General features: G+C 41.5%; 1 protein-coding gene across 1 annotated transcript in view; it reads left to right on the plus strand.

The window, feature by feature from the left end:
• The window catches only part of LOC145392655 (uncharacterized), a 189019-nt gene that overhangs the window by 101357 nt on the left and 60213 nt on the right, over positions 1–27449 (plus strand). Inside the window, exons 2-3 of the mRNA XM_080266976.1 lie at positions 14441–14573; positions 26711–27063. Of these exons, the coding sequence (XP_080123102.1) occupies positions 14441–14573; positions 26711–27063 (486 nt within the window). The remainder of the gene's footprint in view (positions 1–14440; positions 14574–26710; positions 27064–27449) is intronic.

Here is a 27449-nt window from a genome sequence, read left to right on the forward strand (position 1 = left end):
TATACAATACTTACTACCAGCAACTCACTTTTGTAAACTGTAAGCATCTTATTATTTTAGGGACTAATAAAGGATAGGTTAACCCATTTATGTCGATAGGTCTCTCCCAGTCTGAACATTTGCTCCAACAGATATCAAGAACAAGGCACAGAGTCTGACGTCTGACTGAAGGCATACCCACAATCCAATAACAAGTCAATAAGACGTCCTGGTGGGCCTTTGTCCCAGTTTGGGTGAAATTAATTACATATATATCGGAGGTATTGGCTGTCATCTCAACGTGAAGGCTGTCTTCTCCCTTCCGTTACCCCTAAAGCCCAACATAATAATAATAATAATTATAATAATAATTAACAACAACAAGAATAACAACAACAACAATTATAATAATATTTATACTACTACTGCTACTACTACTACTACTACTGTAATCTGATCTACTAATCTAATCTAATCTACCAATCATCTAATCCAGTGACAGCCTCACTCATCCCTGAGTGGCAATACGTAAGCAGTGAACCCTAACCAACCCTTCGATTTAAACCTGTACCAGCTCAATCCGACTGGAGCGCATTAATTACCTACTAAACCACCAGGTAAATTAATTTGGTTATATGGATGGAAGTTATCATCTTCATCATCATCATATCAATAATAATAATAATCACCATCATCATCATCATCATCATCGTCATCATCATCATCATCATAATTATGGTAATAATAATTTCCTCCTACCCAAATGCTCTGCCAATTAAAAGGGTAACAGTCAATCCCATGTTCCTCCCTTTGGATTGTAGGTTCAAGGCAAGGCTCCCGTAGTCCTGTACATTAAGAGCAAACCAACCTATTTCCTTCGATGACGTTATATAATTAAAGAAATGTGGTAAAGGAACCTATGCAAGGATATTACTTCGCCTGGGGCACTGTACCACTAGACCACCAGGCGTCCTAAATCAAAAACACTCCCAGGTGCATACAACAATAAACATTCAGCTCGCCTCTTTGTTGTACTAAAAATGACTGGAAAGTGAAATCTTTTGTTTTACCTACTCTTTTCATCTTCTGGGAAAATAATTATGAATAACATAACACGTGAGTGCCACGGGACAAACCGAGAGAGAGAGAGAGAGAGAGAGAGAGAGAGAGAGAGAGAGAGAGAGAGAGAGAGAGAGCACTAAATTATTCCCAGCTTGCTTGGAAGGGCTAGGTAGAAAGGACTCTGCCACAGTCAATTTTGACTTCAAAACTCAATCGCAAGCTGGGAAGTCAGTCAGAATGACTGTCTAAGCTTCTTCCGTTCCTATATAAGACGGGAGTATGTAAATACTCTAGGATACGTATTTCATTCACATGGTGTTCCAATAAGAATCTGGAAAGAAAATATTTTACACACAACAGAAAATTCATGACAGATGCTAATGTTACTCTCTTTTCACTTCGGAGTGTTACGAGTAACATGTAAGGGGAAAGCGTGATGCAGGGGAGTGGCAGGGGAAAGAGTGGTATAGGGGTATGACAAGTAAAGGAAATGCTGCAGGTGTGTGCAAGGAAAGTGATGATACAGAACTGTGCTAGGGAAAGGGGGAAACGCAGGGGTTTAGCCGGGGAAGGAGATGGAGTAGGGGTTTATACGGCATATAGTGATGCGTGGGTGTGGCAGGAGACGGGTGGTGCATGGGTGAGGCGGGGGAAAGGGTGATGCAGGGATGTGGTAGAGGGAATGGGTAATGCAAGATGCATGAAATTGGTGGCAACCTATGTTTGAGGCATGATTTTCATCGTGATGGTGGGTTAAGCCGTGTAACTGTCGTAGTGACAACATAGTGAAGTAATAACCCTCGGGAAGCACGGAAAGAGTAATAATGTCAGGAACAGACGAATTGGACTACCAACACAGGTAAAGTAACCAAGTGATGCAACAGGCGCTTGAAATGCAAACCCATACCAAATTACCTTTGTCTACCTGGGCTGCTGATTGCAAGTAACGCTACCAGATAACGTTAGCACAGTCAACCTGGGTTACTGGTGACAGTTGCAGTCACCTGGGAAGGCTATCTCCAACACAAAACATTCACACATAAGGATAACTCTGCAGCAATACCGTGCATAAACACGAACTTGGTCTCGACATCAGCAAGAGATTAAACTGTACTTAAAAATATAATTCATTTCATGGAGCAGGGAAATTTGACATATCGAAACTTAATAGAGTGAGGTTACAGCTCGGCGGGTCGTCATAATAGCATGCTTTTAAATAAAGTCATGGCAAGTCGTTAAAAACGGAAGCCTAAAGCCTTTGGTATATATCTAGAAAATAACTGCCCTGTGTGTCCATCACCATAATGACTTTTAATTACATGGTTCGCTGCTTTCCTTAATTTAATCGTTAAAAAATATGACTCCCGAGATCTACCCAAACACCACGTATGTCATGACTATCTTTAACCTCTTCTGTCTCATGAAGTATTGTTACCTTTGGTCTTGTTATCCTCAGACGATTTTTATGCCTAAGGAGAAATATCAGGCTGTGAAATGGTTAATTAAACCTATCGTTACACTTCCAGAAGCTAGTAGTATCGTATGGAACACAACAAGAATACAAAACTTGTCACCGGATTCAGTGGATTGGGTGGCATTTGATACACATTCAGTATCTATAGGTCTATATCTTTAATCAAGAAGAGGACGGTAATCACAATTCTACATTCATACAAGAAGCGGCACCAAGCCAGTCGTATACCTTGGTAAAGCATAAAAGTCATATAGAGTTACTAACTTAAATATCGATTTGCTTCATAATGATAAAAAACGAGACAGAGGGCACTGTCTTTCAAATCCGAGTTATGCAAACTACTGAGCCCTATAAGCTTCTCAGATTATTATGAAAGATTTTCATAGTTGTTCGACTAGAAACTTGCCTCAGTATCATTGTCCATAATTGTACTTTATACATTCTAAACGGATGGTCAACTAAGAAATGTTTACCACGTGAAAACTTCCTGAAACTGGAGGGCCGACAACTACATACCTCAGAAACCTTCACCTTTGTGTGTGTGTGTGTGTGTGTGTGTGTGTGTGTGTGTGTGTGTGTGTGTGTGTGTGTGTGTGTGTGTGTGTGTGTGTGTGTGTGTGTGTGTGTGTGTGTGTGTGTGTGTGTGTGTGTGTGTGTGTGTGTGTGTGTGTGTGTGTGTGTGTGTGTGTGTGTGTGTGTGTGTGTGTGTGTGTGTGTGTGTGTGTGTGTGTGTGTGTGTGTGTGTGTGTGTGTGTGTGTGTGTGTGTGTGTGTGTGTGTGTGTGTGTGTGTGTGTGTGTGTGTGTGTGTGTGTGTGTGTGTGTGTGTGTGTGTGTGTGTGTGTGTGTGTGTGTGTGTGTGTGTGTGTGTGTGTGTGTGTGTGTGTGTGTGTGTGTGTGTGTGTGTGTGTGTGTGTGTGTGTGTGTGTGTGTGTGTGTGTGTGTGTGTGTGTGTGTGTGTGTGTGTGTGTGTGTGTGTGTGTGTGTGTGTGTGTGTGTGTGTGTGTGTGTGTGTGTGTGTGTGTGTGTGTGTGTGTGTGTGTGTGTGTGTGTGTGTGTGTGTGTGTGTGTGTGTGTGTGTGTGTGTGTGTGTGTGTGTGTGTGTGTGTGTGTGTGTGTGTGTGTGTGTGTGTGTGTGTGTGTGTGTGTGTGTGTGTGTGTGTGTGTGTGTGTGTGTGTGTGTGTGTGTGTGTGTGTGTGTGTGTGTGTGTGTGTGTGTGTGTGTGTGTGTGTGTGTGTGTGTGTGTGTGTGTGTGTGTGTGTGTGTGTGTGTGTGTGTGTGTGTGTGTGTGTGTGTGTGTGTGTGTGTGTGTGTGTGTGTGTGTGTGTGTGTGTGTGTGTTTTAATTTGTTCACCTAAACTTATTTAGTTTAATGGAAAGCAAGGTCACTAAATCGTAGATCAGGTCAACAGGAATTTATTTTAAGATATACTTGTTAACCCTGTCAGCCAGCGAGCATCATATATATTTTTACCCCTGCCTCTAACAGCTGACAATATTCAGGTTAAGAGAGCATTTTACTGGTGATCGGATAATAAAAGCCATATTTAACCCGTCTATTTCCAGAAGCCCCTCCAAAGCTTAATAAAATGATCATTCGATGGCAAAAAAAAAAAAAAAAAATCCTCTGTAGGAAGTGAAGACGACAAGGTAATCGAGAGTTAGTGAGCAATCCTTGCGTTCATGCATTGCCAAGCGCAGCTACTTGATGCTCTATCTTATGGTTAACAGTTTCCACGAGGAGGATTTTAATGTACTCTGATCAACGTTTTGATGTTTTGGGGACAAAGTGCACAAAGCTCTTCTTAATGCAGAGGTACGCATAACCATATTCCATGATACAGGCAAGCAAGCAATAAAGGATGCCTTCTATAACGAGGTGAGTAGAGTGGTGGCCGAACATGGAGCTGTAGACAGGTGTCAGTGACCAGTACAAAATTTACAAGTACAATTTCTGTGAGTTACTGATTCAGTGTGCGGATCACGAAGACATACGAGTAAGGTAACCTGGTGTTTAAATGAGGGTATATAAGCTACAGTTAAGGAGAAAAAGAAGACTTCCGGTAATGGAAAAAGGGTGGCAACAGAGAGGAATACTTGGCAACCTAGTGTAGAGTAAAAAAAAAAAAAGTAGGTACATAGGGCAAAATCTAAGTCTCAGAGACTTTTACTGGATAGTACTAGTAGTGCCGAGGAAAATAATATGGTACGTAAGGTGGCAAACAGATGAGAGAAAACAGGGATATCGTAGATGAGAATTTTGTGAGGAATGATGATGGAAATGTAGTGGTGGACAGTGAGGATATTAAAGGTGCTTAGGGAAAGCATTACAACCAGTTGCTGAATGAAGAGTTTGACTGGAAAAGGGAAAGTTTGGAGTCAGCGGATCCAGTGTTTCGTCGCTGGCCTTTGATTGATGTTGCTACTATGAGCAGTGTAATCAACAGGATGCGGTTAGGAAGGTGAAGGTGTATCTGGGTTGACTGGTGAGATGGTGGAGGCGTCAGGAGATATACCGTAGTAGTGGATTTAGTTGTTGATTTGATAAATTCGATTACAGGGTTGGCATGATTTAAATAAAGTGACTTATAAGTGATTAAAGACTTGAATTAAATCAGCAACTTTAGACACATTAATAGTGCCATAATGTAAATAATATATTACTTCACAGCCATTTATTTATTTATTTATTTAATTATTTTGCAAACGAAAAATGATTGCTCAAAAATATGTATTTTATGAAGTAAGAAGAGTTCACTGTAATACATTAACACCTTAACAATTATGGCTGTACAGTTATTGGAAGAAGAACGCTTTCTTTGCTTTAGTAATAAAGAAGTGTATCATGAATCAAGACAAAAAGAAAAAGATATAGGTGTGGGTGTGTGGGGTGACGTGCAAGGAGGGCCGCCATTAGCTTGTCCTCCATGATGAAGCCTGTCACCGAGGCCCTCAGGCAGGTAGCTAGCATAGGCGGTGAGACAAGGGGGTGTCAGCCAGGGATAGGAAGGTGTTGGGGGAAGGTGAGGAGAACAGTGGATAGGCAGAGAAAGGTGATGACAGTGCCTGGATATGAGATGGGCAAATTGGTTAGCTGAGCAAGTTTAAGAAAGTATAAATTCGTGAAGGAACAGAGTGGCAGGCAGGAGGCAAGTAGAAATTGCAAGGAGAGAGACACCGCAAATGGAGTGAGGATGCAAAACGAGGAGGAAGCACGCGTGAGGGAATCATGCAAGGTTGAGAGAGAGAGAGAGAGAGAGAGAGAGAACATGGTAGTTATTATGATATCCTGATAAACCGTGACAGGGGAAACAGAAGCTAGATCGAATCGTTCATTAACTCGATTACAAAATGCTGTGTTAGATCTGAAAAAAGAAAAACGAAAAATCCACCACAAAACACGAATCAGTGACAGAACGTCTGCAGAAAAGAAAGAAGGAATTTCTTAGTTCTCTCCAGAACCATATATATATATATATATATGTCATATGTAAAAAGCGCTGAATGAAGACAGATTAGGCAGAAAATAAGAAAATGCTCAGAGTGAGGGGGAATGTGGCGAGGAAAAAGGAAAGGGGCGTAAAAAGTCAGAAAAAAAGTGCAGGAAACGAGATGCGGAGCAGAAAGGCGCGGCAAAGGAGGGAAATTGGAAGGTACGAAGGAGAGAGCAACTTCTTCGTATGTGGGGAAGTTAAGTCCTGTATTAACATCTTAGACATCGAAGAAGGAGCAACCTGTAAACGGGAGGAAAGAGGAATCATACCAGGAAAGAACATGGAAGTAGAGAATACCAGGAATAAACGCAGACAACGCGTCGTGATGGTAACATGGGAGAAGTATGATTAAGAGAAGCAGAGTGGCGGCAGGGAAACGAAAATGAGAAAAGCTGATACGGTGTTTCGATTATAGGAAACGATTTGTGAGAAATTGTCATGATAAGAGACTTTAGGTCACATTTTTAAACCTTAAAGCGCTTTTATCCGAAGCAAGAGACGAAGACAGAATGTATTTAGCCTTCGTATCGTTGCTGACTGCTGCCTCTGATGCAGGATGCAGACTGACCAAATTTACTAAGCATAGGAATTCCATGAATATTTGTCAACTATCTAGTTTTGACCCCTTACCCAGGAATTCACTGATTTAATAAAAAAAAAAAAAAAACTCATCTATGGAAAGGGGGAAGGTGGAGAATGAACTACAGTCTTCCATAATCACCTCTACTACAGATTATATGGGTGCCGATATCATACAGTTAAATGTATCTTGCATTCGCAGCGTTTCTTTTTCGGCACTGGCCCATGCCTGAGGCAAGTGGCACCAAAGCAGTCTGTGTGTAGCCCAACACACACCGCTGCTGCCACTGAAAATGCAAATAGAAATCAGGTAGCGACCACGGACGGCACGGGAGGACGTTGATGGAGTCTGGGTTTGTATTTATCAAGTAACTTAACCAGTCTCAGGATAAGAAAAAAGCCTTCCTAGCAGTTTATTATCATCGGAATTCGTCTTGTTTTTTGCATTTTTCACGTTAATATTCTTTTGTTTGGATTAGTAGCCGTATGAATGAAGGTTAACGAATGTTTAGTCAATGTTATACACAACTTAAGCTTAATAAATTTCGTAGGTCTATATATGGCCACAGGTTGTTGAGTCCACATCCACGCTTCTCTACTGCCCAGACTGCAGGCTGAAATATTGTCGGGCTGCCTAGGTTTGCCTGCCGTTGTTTCATATACAGTTTTCTTTGACACAGCAGTTCACAGTTCCACTCAGTCCACCATGGTAAGCGTATGTGGAAAACTCAAAACTGATTCTATAGCGGAAATCAGTCGTCTTAAAATCTGGCAACATTTTCCATCTAACATCGTCATGGTGTCTATCCCTTTTTGTTTTCTTTTACGGACGAGCAAGTGAGGTTGTCTGTGCCTGTGCCCATGTCTTAGACACTGTTCAGTTTGCTGAGGATGAAGATGTCAACACCTCAGACTCTACTGGGCAACATTATTTTGGTGTTCAGGGCCTGTGAGACGGATTAATTGCAGTACTGAGGTGCTACAGTATCTTCATTGATATGATCGTGCTGGGAACGCTGTGGTCATTTAGTTTGTCACTTGATAATCATACTATACCTCTGTCAAGTCTCTTGTTTTAACCATCAGTGGATGAAAGCTGTTGCCGCTACCCTTGTTCTTATCTTTTTATTTATTTTTTTTTTTTTGTATGTGTCCGACTCTGGGCATAGGCTTCACAGCCTGCACTCAAGGCCCAGTAGTCCTCCTACATACCATGCACCTCTACATGTCACCACGTCGGCGTTAACACCCACCGTCCATATTGAATACATGCTAGGGCTGTCTCATACTGTGCTTAAAGTTTGAACGAAAAAAGCTCACAAGCCCCATGCGAAGCAGTTTATGCTTTGAACATTGCCTACTATTCCTTTAAACAGCATGCATTTATATAACACCAGATATATTCTAGAAAGTAGCATTAATGCTGAGTGAAGACAAAATCGCATTGAGAGGGAATGCGTACAACTTCAGAGGATGCAGAATATAATAATTGATTTTTTTTTTTATGTGTCCGACCCTGGGCATAGGCTTCACAGCCTGTTCCTAAGGCCCAGTAGTCCTCCTACATACCATACACCTCTACATGTCACCACTTCGGCGCTAACACCCATGCTAGGGCTGTCTCATACTGGACTGGTGTATTGGTATTAGAGGGGGTGTTTTTACGACATGTCGGCGGGTCTTCTGGTAGATCAGTAAAGTCTGTTGTTATTAAATTCAAATCCTTAAACTGTTCCCTGTCCCAGTGGGGATTTGAACCTGGGTCCAGTAGGACTGCAGGCCACCTCTCTACCGAAGAAATGCACATTCTGAGTGAATAAATGTGTGTGTGTGTGTGTGTGTGTGTGTGTGTGTGTGTGTGTGTGTGTGTGTGTGTAGTAATGGCTTAAACTATTAAAAGTCTAGGGAATACGCGCAGCAGAAATTATTTTCATATTGTGCACATCAGTGTCAACGTCATTGCTCGTACTAAGGAAATCAGCTCCTTGCTCGATATACCTTGAAAACAAAGCACAACAATTTTCTTGAATGGCAGACATCTGGATACTTGTTTTTAATGGCGGAAAACATCATGGAGTACAAACTTTATGCTCCAGTTAACCGACCTAGAAATATCTCTGATCAAATTTCATCCTCGTTAGTATATGGATGAAGTAAATTTGGTAAAATTGGGTACAGAAGATAACTGCAATGCGTTTCTGTATAACAGTATAAAGTCCCACTTAACGAGACGCCAGCTTTAATGTACTATACTTTTATACGAGTATGTGGAGAGGATGAAGAAATAAAGACTGACTAGAAGGGTATACGTGAGTGAAATGGAAGAGGAGAAGAGGATAGGGAGACCAAGGATGAGATAGAGTGATTGAATGGAGAGCAATTTGAGAGAGAAGGGAGTGAGCTGGAGGGAGGGCAGCTAGATAACAGAGGACGGTGACGTGGAGGCGATATGTTTCCGACTACTCCTTACGGGATTAAGGTGTCTGGTAACAGATAGATGTACAGGACGACCTTTAACACTTTCAGTACAGATTGCTCTTGTAACTTCCAATATTGTAGGTACTATTTAATACTGGGAATACCTGTCTTATTGTCAAAGCTAATGAAGATTGTATGTTACCCCCATCAGTTCCATCAGCTTTCACCATACTATGCAACTCTGTCTGAAGAAACCAGGAATACAAAAGAAAATACGTCATCGGCGTGAAGTGATTCTCCATTGATTTCCACTCGACTGAAAAAAAAAAAAAGTCTGGTGTTAACTTACATATAATTCCTACCGACTCTTTGTATTTGCTTAGCTGCCTACTCCATCCTGTAGGCTCACTGTCACACTGTCTGTCTCTGTCACCCTGTCACTTCCTTCACTACCACACCTTTCTACCTCTTGTTTCGCACCGACTCTTTGTCTACGTTTTTCTGCTCACTCCATTCTCTAGGCTCTCTGTCAATCTGTCTTTCGTCATCTCCTTTTCTTTCTCTCTGCAGTTTCCCCCAGCATCCCAGCACCTCGTGACCTTCCGTAGCCCAGAAAACAGACGCTGGTGTGGAATGTCTGAACCTTTTCCTGTGGTAATTCTCTATATTCCACCCCTCGGCGCCAGTCGCCGCTACAGTTTTCCGGTAACTACCTTGACCCAGAGCTGTTCTTTTCAGCTGGAGGATTAATTCTTCTATGTGTGTGAAAGTAATTTACAACTCCATCTCCTCAGTGACGTACTTATTTTATTCCTGCTCCCACCAGGTGATAATATCCAAGTAGTGAAGGGGTTTAAAATGATATTATCTAAGCCCTCCAGTTTGAGTAGTTTCTCAATAAATAAGTAAAACTGTCTAGGGATGGATAGAATAAACTTAAAAATAATAATAAATAAAATAAGTTATCGTACTGAGGGGGCTGACACTACACATCTCTGTTTCGGAGTAGTCAGATGTCTTTGTTACGAGCTTCCTCTTGCAACGTACACAATAAAATCGCTATAATTGAATGCAGTGTTAAAGTATAAAATATAGCCTAATACTGAAATGAATCCTATGCTTAATGTTTGTCCCGATCGAGATAGAAGAGAGAAAGACATTCAAAATAGATTTCGCAGACTGTAACATCCAGGGAACACCGCACTGCACTAAATCTATTCTCCAATTTCAACTTCTGCCCTTAACTTGTGCTTTGTGTGGCAGCAGCGTAGATGAGATGAACTACAACCTCTACACCAGAGATGTAGCCCACTCTTTGTATTGCCTCACTTCCTTGAAACACTCAGTTTCAGTGTATTTATGTTCCAGCATTTTCATCGGCTTGCAGGAGAACAAATTATAATTATTTAACACTATCAGGGGCACCAGGCGTTGCCCAGGCCAAAAAAGGCGAACACTCTAATCCTATTTGTTCTACTTCAATCTTTCTTTCTACTCTAGAAACACCATGTACCTCTTATGCTACTGAAGGGGGATTATAAGAGGACCAGGAACTTTAATCTTATCTTTCGCAGACTAACACACGGTATTTGTGCGCACTTGTTTATTATTACCGGTGGTCTCAAATGACCTTGGAGGTCAGCCTCACATAGCCTGTGTCCGAACTGGAGGTCAAGTGAGTCTCCACGCCAAAAAATTGGGCTGCAGGGGTACCCGGCGTTGCCCGGGCCAAAATGGCGAACACTACCGAAGACCTCAAATGACCCAGATCAGAAACTTGACTCCTCTAAAACCATCCTTGAGTCACCCTGATTCAGAATACATATGGGCCTGGGGGTCTCTGGCCCTAGGTTTAGGCGTGATTGAAGGACAGACAAACAGCGTGGCTCTTTTATACCGTATATACAGATTTAAAAATATTATAATTATTTAATAAAATTGTACTCTTCATGCACTTTCTTCATTTTCCATTTTATTAACTGGTGCTTCCTAATTCACAGTTTGAAGTCATTGGTAGGTTTATTCATTTTTTCTTCGATATGCAAAATATAACTGTATAAGTCAATAATTAGACATAAATAAAATTGCAACAATCGAGATTTATGTTTATTGCATTATGATAGTTTTTTTTTTTAACCCTTGTTTCACCATATGGACATACTTTTTACTTTATTCTTAATATAACTAACATTCAGCTCATGAGACACAACTGGAACATGTGGGGTTAGATATGGTCTCCACTCTGCCTTTCACGGCGAGGGAGTCTCCTAAGGTTAATAACATTACCTGATATCGGCTGGAAATATATTTCATGACGTCCTCGGGTAGTAAGGGTTAAGCAGTACTTAGTAAATACCGGAATTTACGTTACACAGAACTATGCACAAATATACGTATCTAACGTGTATTCACCATCTTTTTCCATTTTACTACCTCTCACCATCGGTAATGTCATATTGTAGTTTATTACTAATGATACGAAAAGATTTCATGTATTTTAAGAGGGACCCCTGGTAGATATGAGATCATGAAGGTTTCATCTAATCCCTCTAACTTGAAAAAAGTGCATCCTAAGAATAATATGGTCATTTAATGGCAGTAAAGCAGAAACGAAAGCAATGTCATCTGAGTGAAAAGGTTAATACACTCCCTGATATTTCATACCCCATCATTCACTCAAGTTTCCAAATTCATCTCCACCCATTCACTACGGGAGTCAACTAAGCAAAATCTTTTGCGTTAGAAAGCATAAAGTACATAAGTCGTCACTGTATTAAATCAGAGGTTAGTGGAGACTGTTTCTGTCCCCCACAGAAAGAGAAGGTGGTCTATGAAGATTAATACTGAGAGTATTTGTTTTCCCTTTACATAGTTTATCCTCCTCTTTCATTTTCTTTCTGTTTTCTCTCCCTATTTCAGCCATCTTAGAAATCTCTTACCACATTACCATATTTATTTGCCATAAAATTTTTTCCTTTTCACATCTTCCACTCCCTTTTCCTTAGTTATCTTTAACTCAAATGCACTCAGATTCTCTCTCTCTCTCTCTCTCTCTCTCTCTCTCTCTCTCCTTCCCCACGTACCGGCACCTACTTTCCGCCTTGCCATTTCTTCCCCTCTTCCTTCCTCACTCCAGCCTCACTCCTCTCAGCCCTCTCACTCCGCCAGCTCCCCGGGACAAAAACCTTCTCTAGGTGCGTCGTCGTACAAATAACCTAATCGGCCGAGAGAGTTGCAGGGTAAGCGGTGGGGCTGACGACCCTCGTGTTCCAGTGACCATGAGGAGTGTTCAGTAAAGTAACGTATGTGTGTGTGTGTGTGTGTGTGTGTGTGTGTGTGTGTGTGTGTGTGACTTCAGTTTTGTGCGATTAGAGCCATATGGTATGTAAGTAATTATGGACAAGGATGCCAGTCCCTCACTAATAAAGAAAAGTTATAAGCATGAGATGGAGGAGCTTGAGTGAAAGAACTGCTACTATTGTAAAGTATCTCGTGGCCGGAAATAGCAAAGGTGAAAAAGTAATAATTGTGTACAGTTCCCTCGAGTTATGCAGTACATGAAGTGGGAGACAAAACAGTGGGAGAAATATCATGATTTGGAAGAGTTGGAGTGCGTTAGATGAAAATAAGAAATGGAACACGCAACAGGAGACCAAAATGACCAAAGAATGAGAAGAACAGTTGTTGGGGAGCAATAAGAAGCGAAATGGATGACAGAAAGGGGATGAGATCAGAGGAAGCGGTGTTCCAGTAGAGGACGATGACATAAGAGGGAGTGGTGTAGAGGACGATGACATAAGAGGGAGTGGTGTAGAGGACGATGACATAAGAGGGAGTGGTGTAGAGGACGATGACATAAGAGGGAGTGGTGTAGAGGACGATGACATAAGAGGGAGTGGTGTAGAGGACGATGACATAAGAGGGAGTGGTGTAGAGGACGATGATATAAGAGGGAATGGTGTAGAGGACGATGATATAAGAGGGCGTGGTGAAGAGGACGATGATATGAGAGGGAGTGGTGTAAAGGATGATGATGTAAGAGGGAGTGGTGTAGAGGACGATGATATGAGAGGGAGTGGTGTAAAGGATGATGATGTAAGAGGGAGTGGTGTAGAGGACGATGACGTGAGAGGGAGTGGTGTAGAGGACGATGATATGAGAGGGAGTGGTGTAGAGGACGATGATATGAGAGTGAGTGGTGTTGAGGATGATGATATGAGAGGGAGTGGTGTAGAGGACAATGACATGAGAGGGAATGGTGTAGAGGACGATTATATATGAGGAAGTGGTGTAGAGGACGATGATATATGAGGGAGTGGTGTAGAGGACGATGCTATGAAAGGGAGTGGTGTTGAGGACGATGATATGAGAGGGAGTGGTGTAGAGGACGATGATATGAGAGGGAGTGGTGTTGAGGACTGTGATGTGAGAGGGAGTGACGTATACGATATGAGAGGTAGTGGTGTAGTGGACGATGATACGATAAGGAGTGGTGTAGCGGACGATGATATGAGAGGGAGTGGTGTTGAGGACTGTGATATGAGAGGGAGTGACGTATACGATATGATAGTGAGTGGTGTAGAGGACGATGATATGAGAGGGAGTGCTGAGCTGGACGATGATATGAGACGGAGTGCTGTACAGACGATGACGAGAGAGAGAGAGAGAGAGAGAGAGAGAGAGAGAGAGAGAGAGAGAGAGAGAGAGAGAGAGAGAGAGAGAGAGAAAAAAACTTTTTGAATAATTTCCGATACAACATCTAATTTTAGTCCATTACGGATCATGGAATATATTAGATGAAGTCAAAATGATCAAACAAAATTCAAACACTAAGAACCACCAATAAAATATCTCCAGTCTTATACAAACCATTTCTCAGCTTCACTACCATTCAGATTTAAGCGAGCTCCCATCTTCACCATTTCTCAGATGTCAATGAATTAACTCCCAACACCCCTCCCATCTTCTTCACTACCTTCCCACCAATGAGGTACCAGATATCAGCTGCAAAAGGACGAATATTTCCACCAAATTCAGTTAGACGATCTCTGATTCCTTGTTCTCCCTCAGTAACTCTGCACATGTGTCGGCTATTAATTTCGCTCGTGCACCATCACTATCTTAACCTACCCAGGCCTGGAATCGTAGCTGAACTTACGGTCAACGCCTTGTCGTGACAAGGGATTGGTTGTGAATGAGGCAAGGAGAGAACTCAGGTATCTCAAATCTCAAGTTCTTTATTCATAAACACGAACTATTCTTATTTTTGCAGGGACGACAAGAACCGGAGAGTATGGAATCCTCACATATCTGGTGTTCTCTCCGCATTTTAGTATCGAGTCACTCAGGGTAGTTGACTATGATTTTATTTGTGAATTTTAGCCCAGATGCACGGTATATTATTTGTTTAATAACTACTTTGTCTTCCTCCACAGTGCCTGCCAGGGAAGTGTGGGCGTTGGCCGGAGACACAACCCTGCTGCCGTGCGACCTCACCGTAAGGCAGGCCAAGGATTCCGTGCAGATGGTTATGTGGCTGAGGGAAGGCACGCACACACCACTCTTCAGGTAATTCTAAGCTTTCACACCACTCCAGTCAAATAATTCTTTGCTCTGACATTTCTCCGCCTAGGTAATTCTTTCTCTTACACTGCTTCACTCAAGTAACACTCTTCTCTAACGCTCCTCCACTCAAGTACCTCTTTTCTTTAACGCTCCTCCACTCAGATAACTATCTGCGTATCTGTCTATTGCAAGACACCTTAATCCCATAAGGGATGCCTACAAACAAATCGCCTCCATGTCGCCCAGTCCCCCGGCATTTCACTGGCCTTCCCCCAGCTCACACCCCTCTCTCTCATATACCTCTCCACTCAATCCCTCCATCTCATCCTCGGCCTCTTCCTACCTCTCCCCCCCTCCACCTCACTCACATACTCTCTTTTAGTTAGTCTCTCGCTCTCCATCCTCTCCACAGCTAAAATCACCTCAACGTATTTCTCTTAACGCTTTCTATCACATCCTCATCCACACCACAACGCTCCATCACTTCCTCATTGTCAGTCTGTCTCTCCATGTAATTCCACATGCTTCTCTCAGATAACTTATTTCCACTGCTCTCATTCTTGTGTCCGTCCAACAAGGTCCAAGCTTCGTTTCCTTAATTTGGAGTTGGTATCACAGTAGTATCATGCAGAGGCTTTTTATCCTCCACCTGACAAAGCCAGAGGAGGGTGTTGTTATCATTAAAATCAGTAGTTGGGCAGCAGGACGGCTGGCCGGACGTTGAGATTTCGTTTCTGGGCCAGAACTCAGAAACTATTCACTATAGTGTCATGAAATTTCACATAGTTATGCGTCTTATAGTGAACTGGTGCCTTCTGGTAGGCAGAATGCTGTGTCTCAAGTAGTTTTTTTAAATAATGAAAAAGTAAAAGAAATAATATATACTGTATAATCCAGAGATTTCAATGCGATCTGCGCAAGAAATCTGAAGGCCCAGGTAATGTGTTCTCAAGGCGTTGTTCTTACGCCCACCGTTATAAGGAAAACATGGGGGGGGTGAGGGCCGTTGTGCGCTTGGTTAGGTGTGCAGGGAGAGGGGTATGTGCTTGATCAGGTGGAGCTTTGCAACAGCTTAGCAATGCCTATGTTTTACTTCCATGCTCACTTCCTTATTTCACATTACTGCTTTCAAAGAACCAGCAACTATTCTTCCCTTTTGTACCCTTTCAAGCACTTCATCCTCCAAATTTCCACACCTACTCATCACACTACCAAAGTACTTGAATGCAATCATATTATCCATTTCCTTATCATCCAACCTTCCTGTACATTCAAAAAATCATTTCTCTCGAAGACCATAACTTTACTCTTCCTTACATACACCTTTAGATTCCGTTTCTTACACAATCTCCCAAACCCGTTCACCAGGCCAAGCAGTTCCCCTTCGTTTTCACTTAACACAACTACAGTATCATATGCAAACAACAGTACAGGAAGTTTCCAAACGTTGCCCTCTCTCATTCGGGATGCTCCAACATCCACTGTCCTTCCTTGTCTCTCTTTTATAACTCCATCCACATACAGACTGAACAGCCGTGGACACATGACACATCCCTGTTTTAATCTAACATTCAGGTAGCAAAAATCACTCAGTTCACCATCCACACGCACTGCAGCCTTAACACCCTCATACATACTACTCACGGCATTCAACAGCTTCCCATTTACTCCATATATTTTTAATATTTTCCAAATTCTTTGTCTATCCACTCTGCCATATACTTTCTCCAAATCCATGAAGGCCACTTACAACATCTTTCCCTTCTCTAGAAACTTTTCCACAAAAAACCTTAGGAAGAATATTTGATCTACACAACATCTTCCCTTCCTAAAACCTCCCTGATCTTCTCCAACTAATTACTCTGTTATTTCCCTAACTGTCAGTAGGTGTCCTACCATACACTTTTCCTATTACACTAAGAAGACAAATGCTCCAGTGATTTCCACACACTTCATTTTCCCATTTCCTTTGTACAAGGGAATAATTATAGTTGACTTCCAATCATCCGGGGCTCTACCTTCCTCCCAGGCCAATCTACACATCTTCCATATCCATTCAGGTATATCTCTCCCTTATGCTTCAGCATTTCACCGCACACTGCATCAGTTCCTGGGACTTTCCTCATTTAGACTTTCTTCATTGCTTCCACTACTTCCATCCTACTGATCTCTTCCTCCTTTCTCACCTCCCTCCTTCTCCCAGACATTCCCCAGCCACATATACTCGCATTACTTTCATCCTCTAGGTTTAACAGTTCCTTAAAATATTCTCTCCAACAACTCACTTTTTCTCCCATCTCCACTATCAGTCTACTATTTTCATCTTTCACTCCCTTACAAACTTCTGTATCACCCCGTCTAACTCTCTTTACCCCCTTCCAGAACATTTTCTTACATTCTCTTCACTTTACACTAAAAGTCCTTCCAAATTCCTCATCCATTCTCTTCTTAGTCTCTCTTACTAATTGCAAGTAACTCTTTTCTCTAACGTCCCTCCACTCAGACAACGCTCTGCTCTAAAACTCTTCCACTCAAGAAAGTCTTTTCTCTTGCGCTCCTCCACTTGGAGAATTCGTGGTCATCACACCCAGTCTTGGTTCTCTCAACACTCCACTCAGGTAACTAACAACATTCCGGTCAGGTAACTCTTTGCTTTCACACTCCTTCTCATCGAGATCTCTTAGTTCTCACATTGCTCCACTAAAGTATCTCGGCTCTCACAGCCGTCCTGCAGGGTAACTCGTGTCTCTCACACCTCTCTGTTCTGGTAAGTGTTGGGTACTTCCATGGTCTCTTCTTCATCTTTGGAGGCTTTCGAGCACCTCTTCTCTCGCAATTCATCACACTCTGCTGTGCTCTTGTATGTTACCGGTATATATCTTTTTATTACCGTCTTATTTTCTAACAATGACACACAAAGAGAATATGAACGTACCATTACTGAAATATGCTTGAAAGAAGAGGTCCTAGAAAGTCTCCTAAGCCGACGAGTATAAGACACATGGTTCTCGTGCTGCTCATTAAGTTAACTCGTTTTTTGCAACGCCATGATGCCCTTTGTTCTTATGCACCTCCACTCACAAAATATTTTTCTAACAATATTTCGCTCAGGTATATCTGATTCTACGCCACTCTTCGGGTATCTCATTGTCCTCACACTGCTCTTTATTTAACCCGTTGTTCTTACGCTGCTCTTAGGGTATATCTTTGTACTTATTGTTCCTCAGGTAATAATTTTCTCTCACACTGCCCTATAGGCAATATATATTTTTTTTCACACTGCTCTTTGGGTAATTCATTGTTCTCACACGGCTCTTTAGGTAATTCATTGTTCTCTCACTTCTCTTTAGGTAGTTCATTGTTCTCACACTGCCCTTTAGGTAATTCTTTGTTTTCACACTGCGCTTTAGGTAATTCTTTGTTCTCACACAGGTAATTCCTTGTTCTCACACTGCCCTCTATGTAATTCTTTGTTCTCACACCGTTCGTTAGGTAATTTTTTTTCTTTGCTCGCTAGGTATTTCTTTGTTCTTACACTGCTTTTTGGGTAATTCTTTGGTCTCATTACTCTTTAGGTAATTCGTTATCACACCACCCTTTTATAGTATTCTTTGGTATCAAACTGCTCATTAGCTTACTCTTTGGTCTCGAGTTGGTCTTACTTTCTTTTTCTTTCTTTTTTTTTTTTTTGCTCACACACAGGTGAAACGTTCTTCTCACGCTCCATTATCCATGTAAATCTTTATTCCCACGCCACTCCTCAGGTATTCTTTGTTTTCACTCAGATCTGCCGGTAACTGTATTATCGTACAGCAATTCAAGTAAGTCTTTTTTCTCCATCACTCTTCAAACAACTCTTTGGCCTCGCGCCGCTTAAAATAAGTAAATAAATAAAGAGTATATATATATATATATATATATATATATATATATATATATATATATATATATATATAGAGAGAGAGAGAGAGAGAGAGAGAGAGAGAGAGAGAGAGAGAGAGAGATACGTATATATAGTGGTAGGTGGTGGCGACCATCATCCAGGCACTGGATGTAGTGCTGCCTACTTCTTCCTTAGCCTTTATCATTCTTTTCTGTGCCTGCCCTCCTCTCTTCCTACTTCTCCCATCTTTCCTGTCACTTCCTATTGCATTTCTCTCCTTTACAGGTAGCTTTACATTGAGTGACAAGCCAAATGGTTTCCTGTAAGCCAAGAAACCATTTACAGCGCTGGTTGGTAACCATATAACCAAATCATACGTGCTCCCTACGTGTCAACGAGTGGATTGGTGGAGGGTTAGTGCCCCTCTCCGTAAAACAAGTAACTCAAAGTCAAATGGCCATACCTTGCGGTATTATGGCGTCAGGCAAAAAAAAAAATTATATACATACATATATATATATATATATATATATATATATATATAGTTACATAGCCTATGATTTCATCATCCTTTGTGTAATTTTAACGCACAGTTGCTGCATGTTTGATCACGAGCGTGTTCTGCCTCAGTCCCCCCCTTCTACCGTTATAGTAGAGTAAGTCGTTCTCTCTGTTATACTTTGCGGGATTTTCATCTCTTTGTCCCCGTGGCTTCATTTGCGCGTCCCTCTTACAAGTTGTATCAAGCTCTGCCAGCCCCTATATAATGAGCTCAGTCTCTGCATCATGGCCACTTAGATCTGCTCCTCATTTTGTTCACATCTCTGTCCTCCCCTGTACAGATATTATTATTGTGAGTGCTCAAGAAATCCCCAAACATCTAGCAGCTGTGTGTAATTTGAGTATTACTGTTATTGCATTTTTTCTTGTACTGTGTAGCATAGGTTTGATTTGTGGGCCTAGTGAGGTTTTTGTTATTCATGTAGGGATCTTTATGTCAGTCATTTCTGATAATAATTTGTATCTGTAATAATTTATCTGGCATTCACTGAGTATTATCTGGTATCTCATTTTATCAGGGCTGACTTAGATAAATTTATTCTTGCTAATTTCGTGTTAATAGAGGCTATTGCAGTTAACCATATATTTAACCTGTTTTTGCCATTACATTATCCTTATGAGTCCTGAATGTTTTGTTGTTAGTTTGAGCATTAAACTTTAACTTGTAATTTTACCTAACTCTTTTGTTTTGAGCCTGGAACTTTACGGGACAGTAGTGACTCTTAGTATTCTCACTTAAAGTGTACGTTATCTTTCTCTGTTCCGTAACATAAATTTGGCGACCTCATATCAGGATATTCAGGATATTATCATAAGGATATTGTTTGATATTTTGTGACTGTGATATATTCATGATGGCTACTATTTCTACACTTGATGAAGCCAAAGATTTTTTGTCAAATGTGCAAACAGTGTTGGATATAGAAAACAGAACAAAGAATGAACTTAAGATTGTTGCTCAACAATTGGGATTTGTTGTTCGCTCTCATCAGTCTAAAGATCAAATTGTTGCCATGATTAATGAAAGCTTGTTTAATGTAACTCCTCCAAATGAGCAAACGCAGATTGAATTAGCTAAGTTACAGCTAGCCCTGCAGGAGGCCCGTGCTAGGGAGGCTGAGGCACAAGTTAAAATTGCTAGGATTCAGGCAGACCATGAGTATCGCATGAAACAAGGTGGAACTGGATCATCTAGCTCTGATGATTTTGATGTGGCTAAAAATGTTAAACTTGTCCCTCCTTTTAATGAATCTGATTTAACAAAGTATTTTCAGTTGTTTGAGAGGGTAGCTACAGGTTTTAATTGGCCTAAGGAGTATTGGCCAGTACTCCTTCAAACTGTTCTCACCGGTAAAGCTCAAGTAACTTATGCATCTATGCCTCAGGATCAATGTGATAATTATGATGTAGTTAAGAGCTTGATTCTTAAGGCCTATGAGCTTGTTCCTGAAGCCTATAGAGTAAAATTTAGGACAACTTACAAGCAAGATAAGCAATCCCATGTTGAGTATGCAAGAATCAAAGAAGATCTGTTAGAGCAGTGGTTAAATTCTAAGAATGAGGATTCTGATTTTGGTAAATTTAAGCACATGATTTTGCTGGAGGACTTCAAAAGGTGTATTTATAAAGATGTAAGCCTATATCTTGATGAGAAAAGAATAGATAATTTGTCTGATGCTGCAGTTTTAGCTGATAAGTATGTTCTCACTCACAAGAGATATTCTAGAGAAAAAGGGAAAGCTGAGAGTAAGTACGTTGCCTCTACTCAGAGTACAGGTAACAGGAAAGAGAATAAGGATGATGTTTCTCAGGAAGTAAATACCAGCTTCACCTCTAGATTTCAGAAAAGTAAATGTACTTATTGTAGTAAGCTTGGTCATACTACGGTGAGATGTTTCAGGAGACAGCGTGATGTGAACAAAAAGGAGTCTTTAAATATTCAGTCAATTGGTCTAGTGTCCACTCTTGAGAGTTCCCAGAATTCTTTAACTGAGTTAACTGAACCTGCTTTGAGGGGTAACTTAAATTCTCATGATGGAGCTCCTCTTTTGAGCAGTAACGTGGGTGACACTCTCAAGAGTTCATGTGCTAATTTCCTGTCTGATGGTTTTGTCAGTCCTCTGGACAGTAATGACAGGAAATCAGTTCAAATATATCGTGATACAGGTGCTTGCCAATCCCTTATGCTGACCAATGTTCTAGGCTCTAATGTTAATTCCTCTGATGAAACTGTAATCTTACAAGGTGTAGGGAATAATTACTTCTCTGTCCCTCTGTGCAGAGTGAATTTAGAGTCTGGTTTTGTTAATGGTTCTGTTATGGTTGGGTTGGTTGAGACACTCCCAATGTCAGGTGTAACTTTCTTACTTGGAAATGATATTGGTGGAAGTCAAGTGTGTCCAGCTCCTCAGTTGTCTAGTGAGCCAGTGGCTGCGTCCCAGGATTGTGATGTTCCTGATGTGTTCCCTGCATGTGCTGTCACTAGGGCTAAGTCTAAAGTTACTGGTGATTTAGAGGATAATGATGATGATGATGATGTTATCCTAGCTGACACTTTTCTTGCTAATTTGGACCACTCACCAGATGAGGCAGTACCCCGTAGTGTTGATAATTTGTCTCGTCAAGAGTTGGTTGAGTTGCAGGTTGCTGACCCTGAGTTGAAAGGTCTAGCTAACTCTGCTTACAGTGAAGAAGAGTCAGCCGGTGCTTCTACTTGTTATTATGTAAAGTCAGGAGTACTTATGAGGAAGTGGAGACCCCCAACAGCATCAGCCGACTGTGAATGGGAGGTTGTATATCAAGTTGTCATCCCTCGTGTTTGTAGGCAGGATATCATTAGAGTGGCTCATGATTCCAGTTTGGCAGGACACCTTGGAGTGAGGAAGACTGTGGCACGCATTTTGAAACACTTCTACTGGCCAGGTATCTTCAGGGATGTTTCCTGGTATTGTAAGTCTTGTCACACCTGGTCAAGTTGTAGGGAAGTGTAATCAGACAGAAAAGGTTGCACCTCTAGTTCCCATTCCTCCTTTTGAGGCGCCTTTCACCCGTGTGTTGGTGGATATTGTGGGCCCTCTTCCTAAGACTTCTTCAGGATTTTCTTATGTGTTGACCCTGATTGATATGGCTACTCGTTATCCTGAAGCCATTCCACTTAGAAACATCTCAGCAAAGAACGTGGTTAAGGAAATGCTAGGGTTCTTCACAAAGTTTGGTCTGCCCAAGGAGGTACAGTCAGACCGGGGAAGTAATTTCATGTCAAACGTTTTCAAACAGTCTCTGAAAGAGTTGGGCATCACCCAGATTACGTCTTCAGCTTACCATCCCCAGACCCAAGGAGCGTTGGAGAGATATCATCAAACACTCAAATCGATGCTCAAGAAATACTGTTTGGAACATCAGAAAGACTGGGATAAAGGTCTTCCATCCGTTGTGTTTGCTGCAAGAGAATCTCCAAATGAATCACTGGGCTTCTCACCTTTTGAACTACTGTTTGGCCATGAAGTAAGAGGACCCCTTAAGCTACTCAAGGAATGCTGGCTGTCGGAGGAAGATGACGTCAACCTGCTGGAGTATGTGATGAATTTCAAAGAACGGCTGTCCACTGCTTTACAGCTAGCGAGAGAGAATTTAGGAGCTGCTCAGGAGAAGATGAAGACTTGGTATGATAAGAAGTCCAGGTTACGCCACTTTCAGCCAGGAGATCAGGTTTTGATTCTGCTACCAGTTCATGGGCAACCTCTTCAAGCCAAGTTTAGTGGCCCTTATTTCGTGGAGAAGAAACTCAGTGATGTCAACTATGTCATCGCCACACCAGATCGTAGAAAGAGCAAGCAACTATGTCACATCAACATGCCAAAGTTATATCACAGGCGGGACGAAAATAATCCAGTCTGCACTGTAGCTGTTCCACCCGAGTCTGCAAGTGAAGCTCTCCCATGCAGTATGAGCCTGAGTGATAGTTTGGGGAAGAATCCTGATATCATGAATGATCTCCAGACTAAGCTTTCTCATCTACCTCCCAAGGAAAGGCAGGAGTTTTCGGCATTACTGCAGGAGTACCCGCAAGTGTTCCGTGCCACTCCAGGAAGAACCACTGTGTTGATGCATGATGTCGATGTTGAAGACGCAAAGCCAATTAAATTGCCTCCTTACCGTGTGAACCCAGTGAAAGTTCCTCTCATCCAGAAGGAGCTTGGCTACCTGTTGGACCACAAGATGATTGAGCCCTGTCAGAGCGAGTGGAGTTCTCCTGTCACTCTAGTCCCTAAGCCAGGTGGGTCACAGAGGCTTTGCATCGACTACAGACGTGTTAATCAGATAACCAAAACAGACACTTACCCTCTCCCTCGTGTGAAGATTGCATAGACAAGATCGGAAAGGCTAGGTACATAAGTAAGTTTGATTTGTTAAAAGGATACTGGCAAGTACCTATGACTGAACGTGCTAGGGAGATCTCATGTTTTGTAACACTAGGAAAGGCTTTTGCATGTTCTGTAATGCCGTATGGTATGAAGAATGCACCAGCCACATTTCAGAAGCTCATGAATGTTGTAACAGAGGGTTTGGCAGGGTGTGTTGTTTATATTGATGATGTATTAATCTTCAGTGACAACTGGAAAGATCACCTATGCCATGTCAGTAAATTTCTTGACCGTTTTAGTTCTATGCTAATCTTGTAGCTAATTTATCAAAGTGTGAGTTTGGTCAAGCTAAAGTTCAGTAATTACCTTGGGTATGTAATTGGTGATGGACATGTTGCACCACCAGGAGCTAAGGTTCAGGTTATAAGTGATCTTCCCAGACCTAAAAGTAGGAAAGAGCTACAAAGATTTTTTGGGAATGGTAGGTTATTACAGGAGATTTGTTCTTAACTTTTCTATTCTTGTATCACCACTTACAGACCTACTGAAAAAGGGAGTTAAATTTGTCTGGACCGATAACTGTGAATCCTCTTTCAACAAACTTAAAGCTATTCTATTAAGTCAGCCAGTGCTCGCTACTCCAAATTTTGCTAAGCCTTTTAAGATGGCTGTTGATGCAAGTGATACAGGAGCTGGGGCTGTTTTGCTGCAAGAGGATGATCAGGGTATTGAACATCCTGTATCTTATTACAGTAAGAAGTTCACTCCACTTCAAAAGAACTACTCAACTATTGAGAAAGAGCTTTTGGCCTTGTTTTTGGGTTTACAGCATTTTTCATTTTATTTGTGTTCTGGTTTTGACCCCATAGTCATTTATACCGATCATAACCCACTGAAATTCCTTAGTAAGTTTAAAGATAAAAATCAGAGATTGACAAGATGGAGTCTACTTCTTCAGGAGTATTCATTAGACATACAACATGTCAAGGGGAAAGAAAATGTTATTGCAGATTGCTTATCTAGACTTTAGACAGATTGTTTTAGAGTAATAAGAAATTTCCTTGGTAAATTTCTTTTTTCTTTGTGGGGAGGTGTTACATAGCCTATGATTTCATCATCCTTTGTGTAATTTTAACGCACAGTTGCTGCATGTTTGATCACGAGCGTGTACTGCCTCAGTCCCCCCCTTCTACCGTTATAGTAGAGTAAGTCGTTCTCTCTGTTATACTTTGCGGGATTTTCATCTCTTTGTCCCCGTGGCTTCATTTGCGCGTCCCTCTTACAAGTTGTATCAAGCTCTGCCAGCCCCTATATAATGAGCTCAGTCTCTGCATCATGGCCACTTAGATCTGCTCCTCATTTTGTTCACATCTCTGTCCTCCCCTGTACAGATATTATTGTGAGTGCTCAAGAAATCCCCAAACATCTAGCAGCTGTGTGTAATTTGAGTATTACTGTTATTGCATTTTTTCTTGTACTGTGTAGCATAGGTTTGATTTGTGGGCCTAGTGAGGTTTTTGTTATTCATGTAGGGATCTTTATGTCAGTCATTTTTGATAATAGTTTGTATCTGTAATAATTTATCTGGCATTCACTGAGTATTATCTGGTATCTCATTTTATCAGGGCTGACTTAGATAAATTTATTCTTGCTAATTTCGTGTTAATAGAGGCTATTGCAGTTAACCATATATTTAACCTGTTTTTGCCATTACATTATCCTTATGAGTCCTGAATGTTTTGTTGTTAGTTTGAGCATTAAACTTTAACTTGTAATTTTACCTAACTCTTTTGTTTTGAACCTGGAACTTTACGGGACAGTAGTGACTCTTAGTATTCTCACTTAAAGTGTACGTTATCTTTCTCTGTTCCGTAACAATATATATATATATATTTGCGTGTGTGTGTGTATGTGTGTGTGTGTGTGTGTGTGTGTGTGTGTGTGTGTTGACGGACGGACAGGTGCAAGGTAAACTTTTCCTTCTTGCCTTCATGTGTACCTTTCGCCTGCTGCTGACATAGTCTTTTACGTGTGTGTGTGTGTGTGTGTGTGTGTGTGTGTGTGTGTGTGTGTGTGTGTGTGTGTGTGTGTGTGTGTGTGTGTGTGTGTGTGTGAGAGAGAGAGAGAGAGAGACACACACACACACACACACACACACACACACACACACACACACACACACACACACACACGTGCGTGGAGTGGAGTTCATGTGAGGGTAGATAAGACGAGAAGTGGATATTTAAATTAACAAACTACCCGAGTGGTATAATAAATACAGCGATAATGGAGGCAAAGGCCTGTGTATAGCAGTAAGTTATCATCTTAATAACACCAAGGGGGGATAGCACTGCCTCTTTGTGCCATGTACGATAGTATTAGCACTGAGGGAACGTGATCTGTCTGGGTGGCTAACACTGAAATGAAATGGTGTAATTCACTATTGTATAGGGAGTTATAATAACAAGCAAACACTAAAATGTGTTGTGTGAGAGGCGGGACTGAGTAAACGCACGGAGGTTAGTGCTTTGGTGAGAAGAGGAATATGGCTGAAGAACTGAAACAGATGCTTCTGTTACCTCTTGTTAATAAGCTGTTCGAAACTATTAGCAGAGACTAATTAATTAATTATGGTACTACTCATTTTAAAAATCACTCTCACGAATTCAGGAGAAACCTCTTCGTTTACTAAGCTTAAACGTTTTCAGTTTAAGTTATGTGAAAACCAGACCAATTAGTATTATTTATGCTGATTTTCCTGAAGACATTGTACAGTCACTCCGACTTATATTGCTCCAATGCTTATAAAAAAATGATACTCTTTGTCTCGACTGGCAAACATCATTTTGTACCACTGAAATTCTCGGCCTTTCTCGCGGTTTTCATATCTTCCACTACTCGTATAGTCACAAACGCTTATGCTTTGACTCGATTAACTCTGGCTCACCTGTTCAATGCGTTTAGTTCAGTTGCTGGTCTAGATACATATCCTTCTGTACTCTGTCTCCCTGAAGTAATCTTCCACTTTTTTCTTAATCCACATATCCACATCTTTACCGGTTGTTTATGTTTCACTGTCTTTTTTTATCAGAAACTATGGTATCATTATGCGTTTTTCTTCTTCTTCTTCTTTTTTTTTTTTAACTGTGCTGATCATATAGGAATCGTCTCATTATGTTTTCTTCATTTTCATTGTGTGGACTGCATATTCTTTAAGTTTTTCTCCTCTTTCATTGTAATATTTTAGGAACTATAATACCCCTTCATTATTTGGTACGGCCCACCACAACACTTTCTGTTTCACCCAAATACTGATGCTTTCTCTCTGGCAGCGTGGACTACCGTGAGCAGGCTGGCGGAGGACCCCAGGTGTGGCGAGACAACACAGCCTCCACGGCCTTGAGAGCACACCTGCGTCTGGCCGGAGGCGACGTGGGGGTTGTAGACGGGGCAAACTTCCGATCGGACGTACGGACGCGTATCGGCTATCAAGGAATGCGGGTGGGGACCGGATACGGCTTCCCTCCGGAGGATTCTAGTGACGAAGATGAGGACGAAAATGTCGAAACCAGGGCAGGTCTGATTGTGAGGGACGTGGAACGCAACGACTCGGCCGTGTACAGGTGTCGTGTGGACTTCCTGCTCACGCCAACACGAAACACCCGCGTCAATCTTACCGTCGTCGGTGAGTGGACTTAAATCTGTTGATAATGTAAATTCTTCGCCATCGATATACGAGTACGTCATTACAATAAATCTAATCTACTTAATTTTGTTAATATGCTCCCTCATACCTACTTAAAACTATATTTTATCCACATTAATTTTACGGAGATTTTCGTCTTTTTGAAGCTAATTGACGTTTTTCTGCGGTAGAATAAGCCAGTGATACGGCTTAACATCCTTTCCATATAACCATTTCATGATTAAGGTGATATTCTACAGTAGTGTTAACCCTTGGTCGCAGCACAGCATTTAGTTTTATCCCAAGTTAGGGTGGATAGTGTATATTTCTCACGTTCCCAATTGGTTGTAGCCCATTTCTTGGTTTCGCCTAAACAGAGCTTTGCT

This window comes from Coenobita brevimanus, chromosome 23 (assembly GCF_032717465.1).
Source record: "Coenobita brevimanus isolate Jiangsu-jjx chromosome 23, ASM3271746v2, whole genome shotgun sequence".
Classification (NCBI taxonomy): Eukaryota; Metazoa; Arthropoda; class Malacostraca; order Decapoda; family Coenobitidae; genus Coenobita; species Coenobita brevimanus.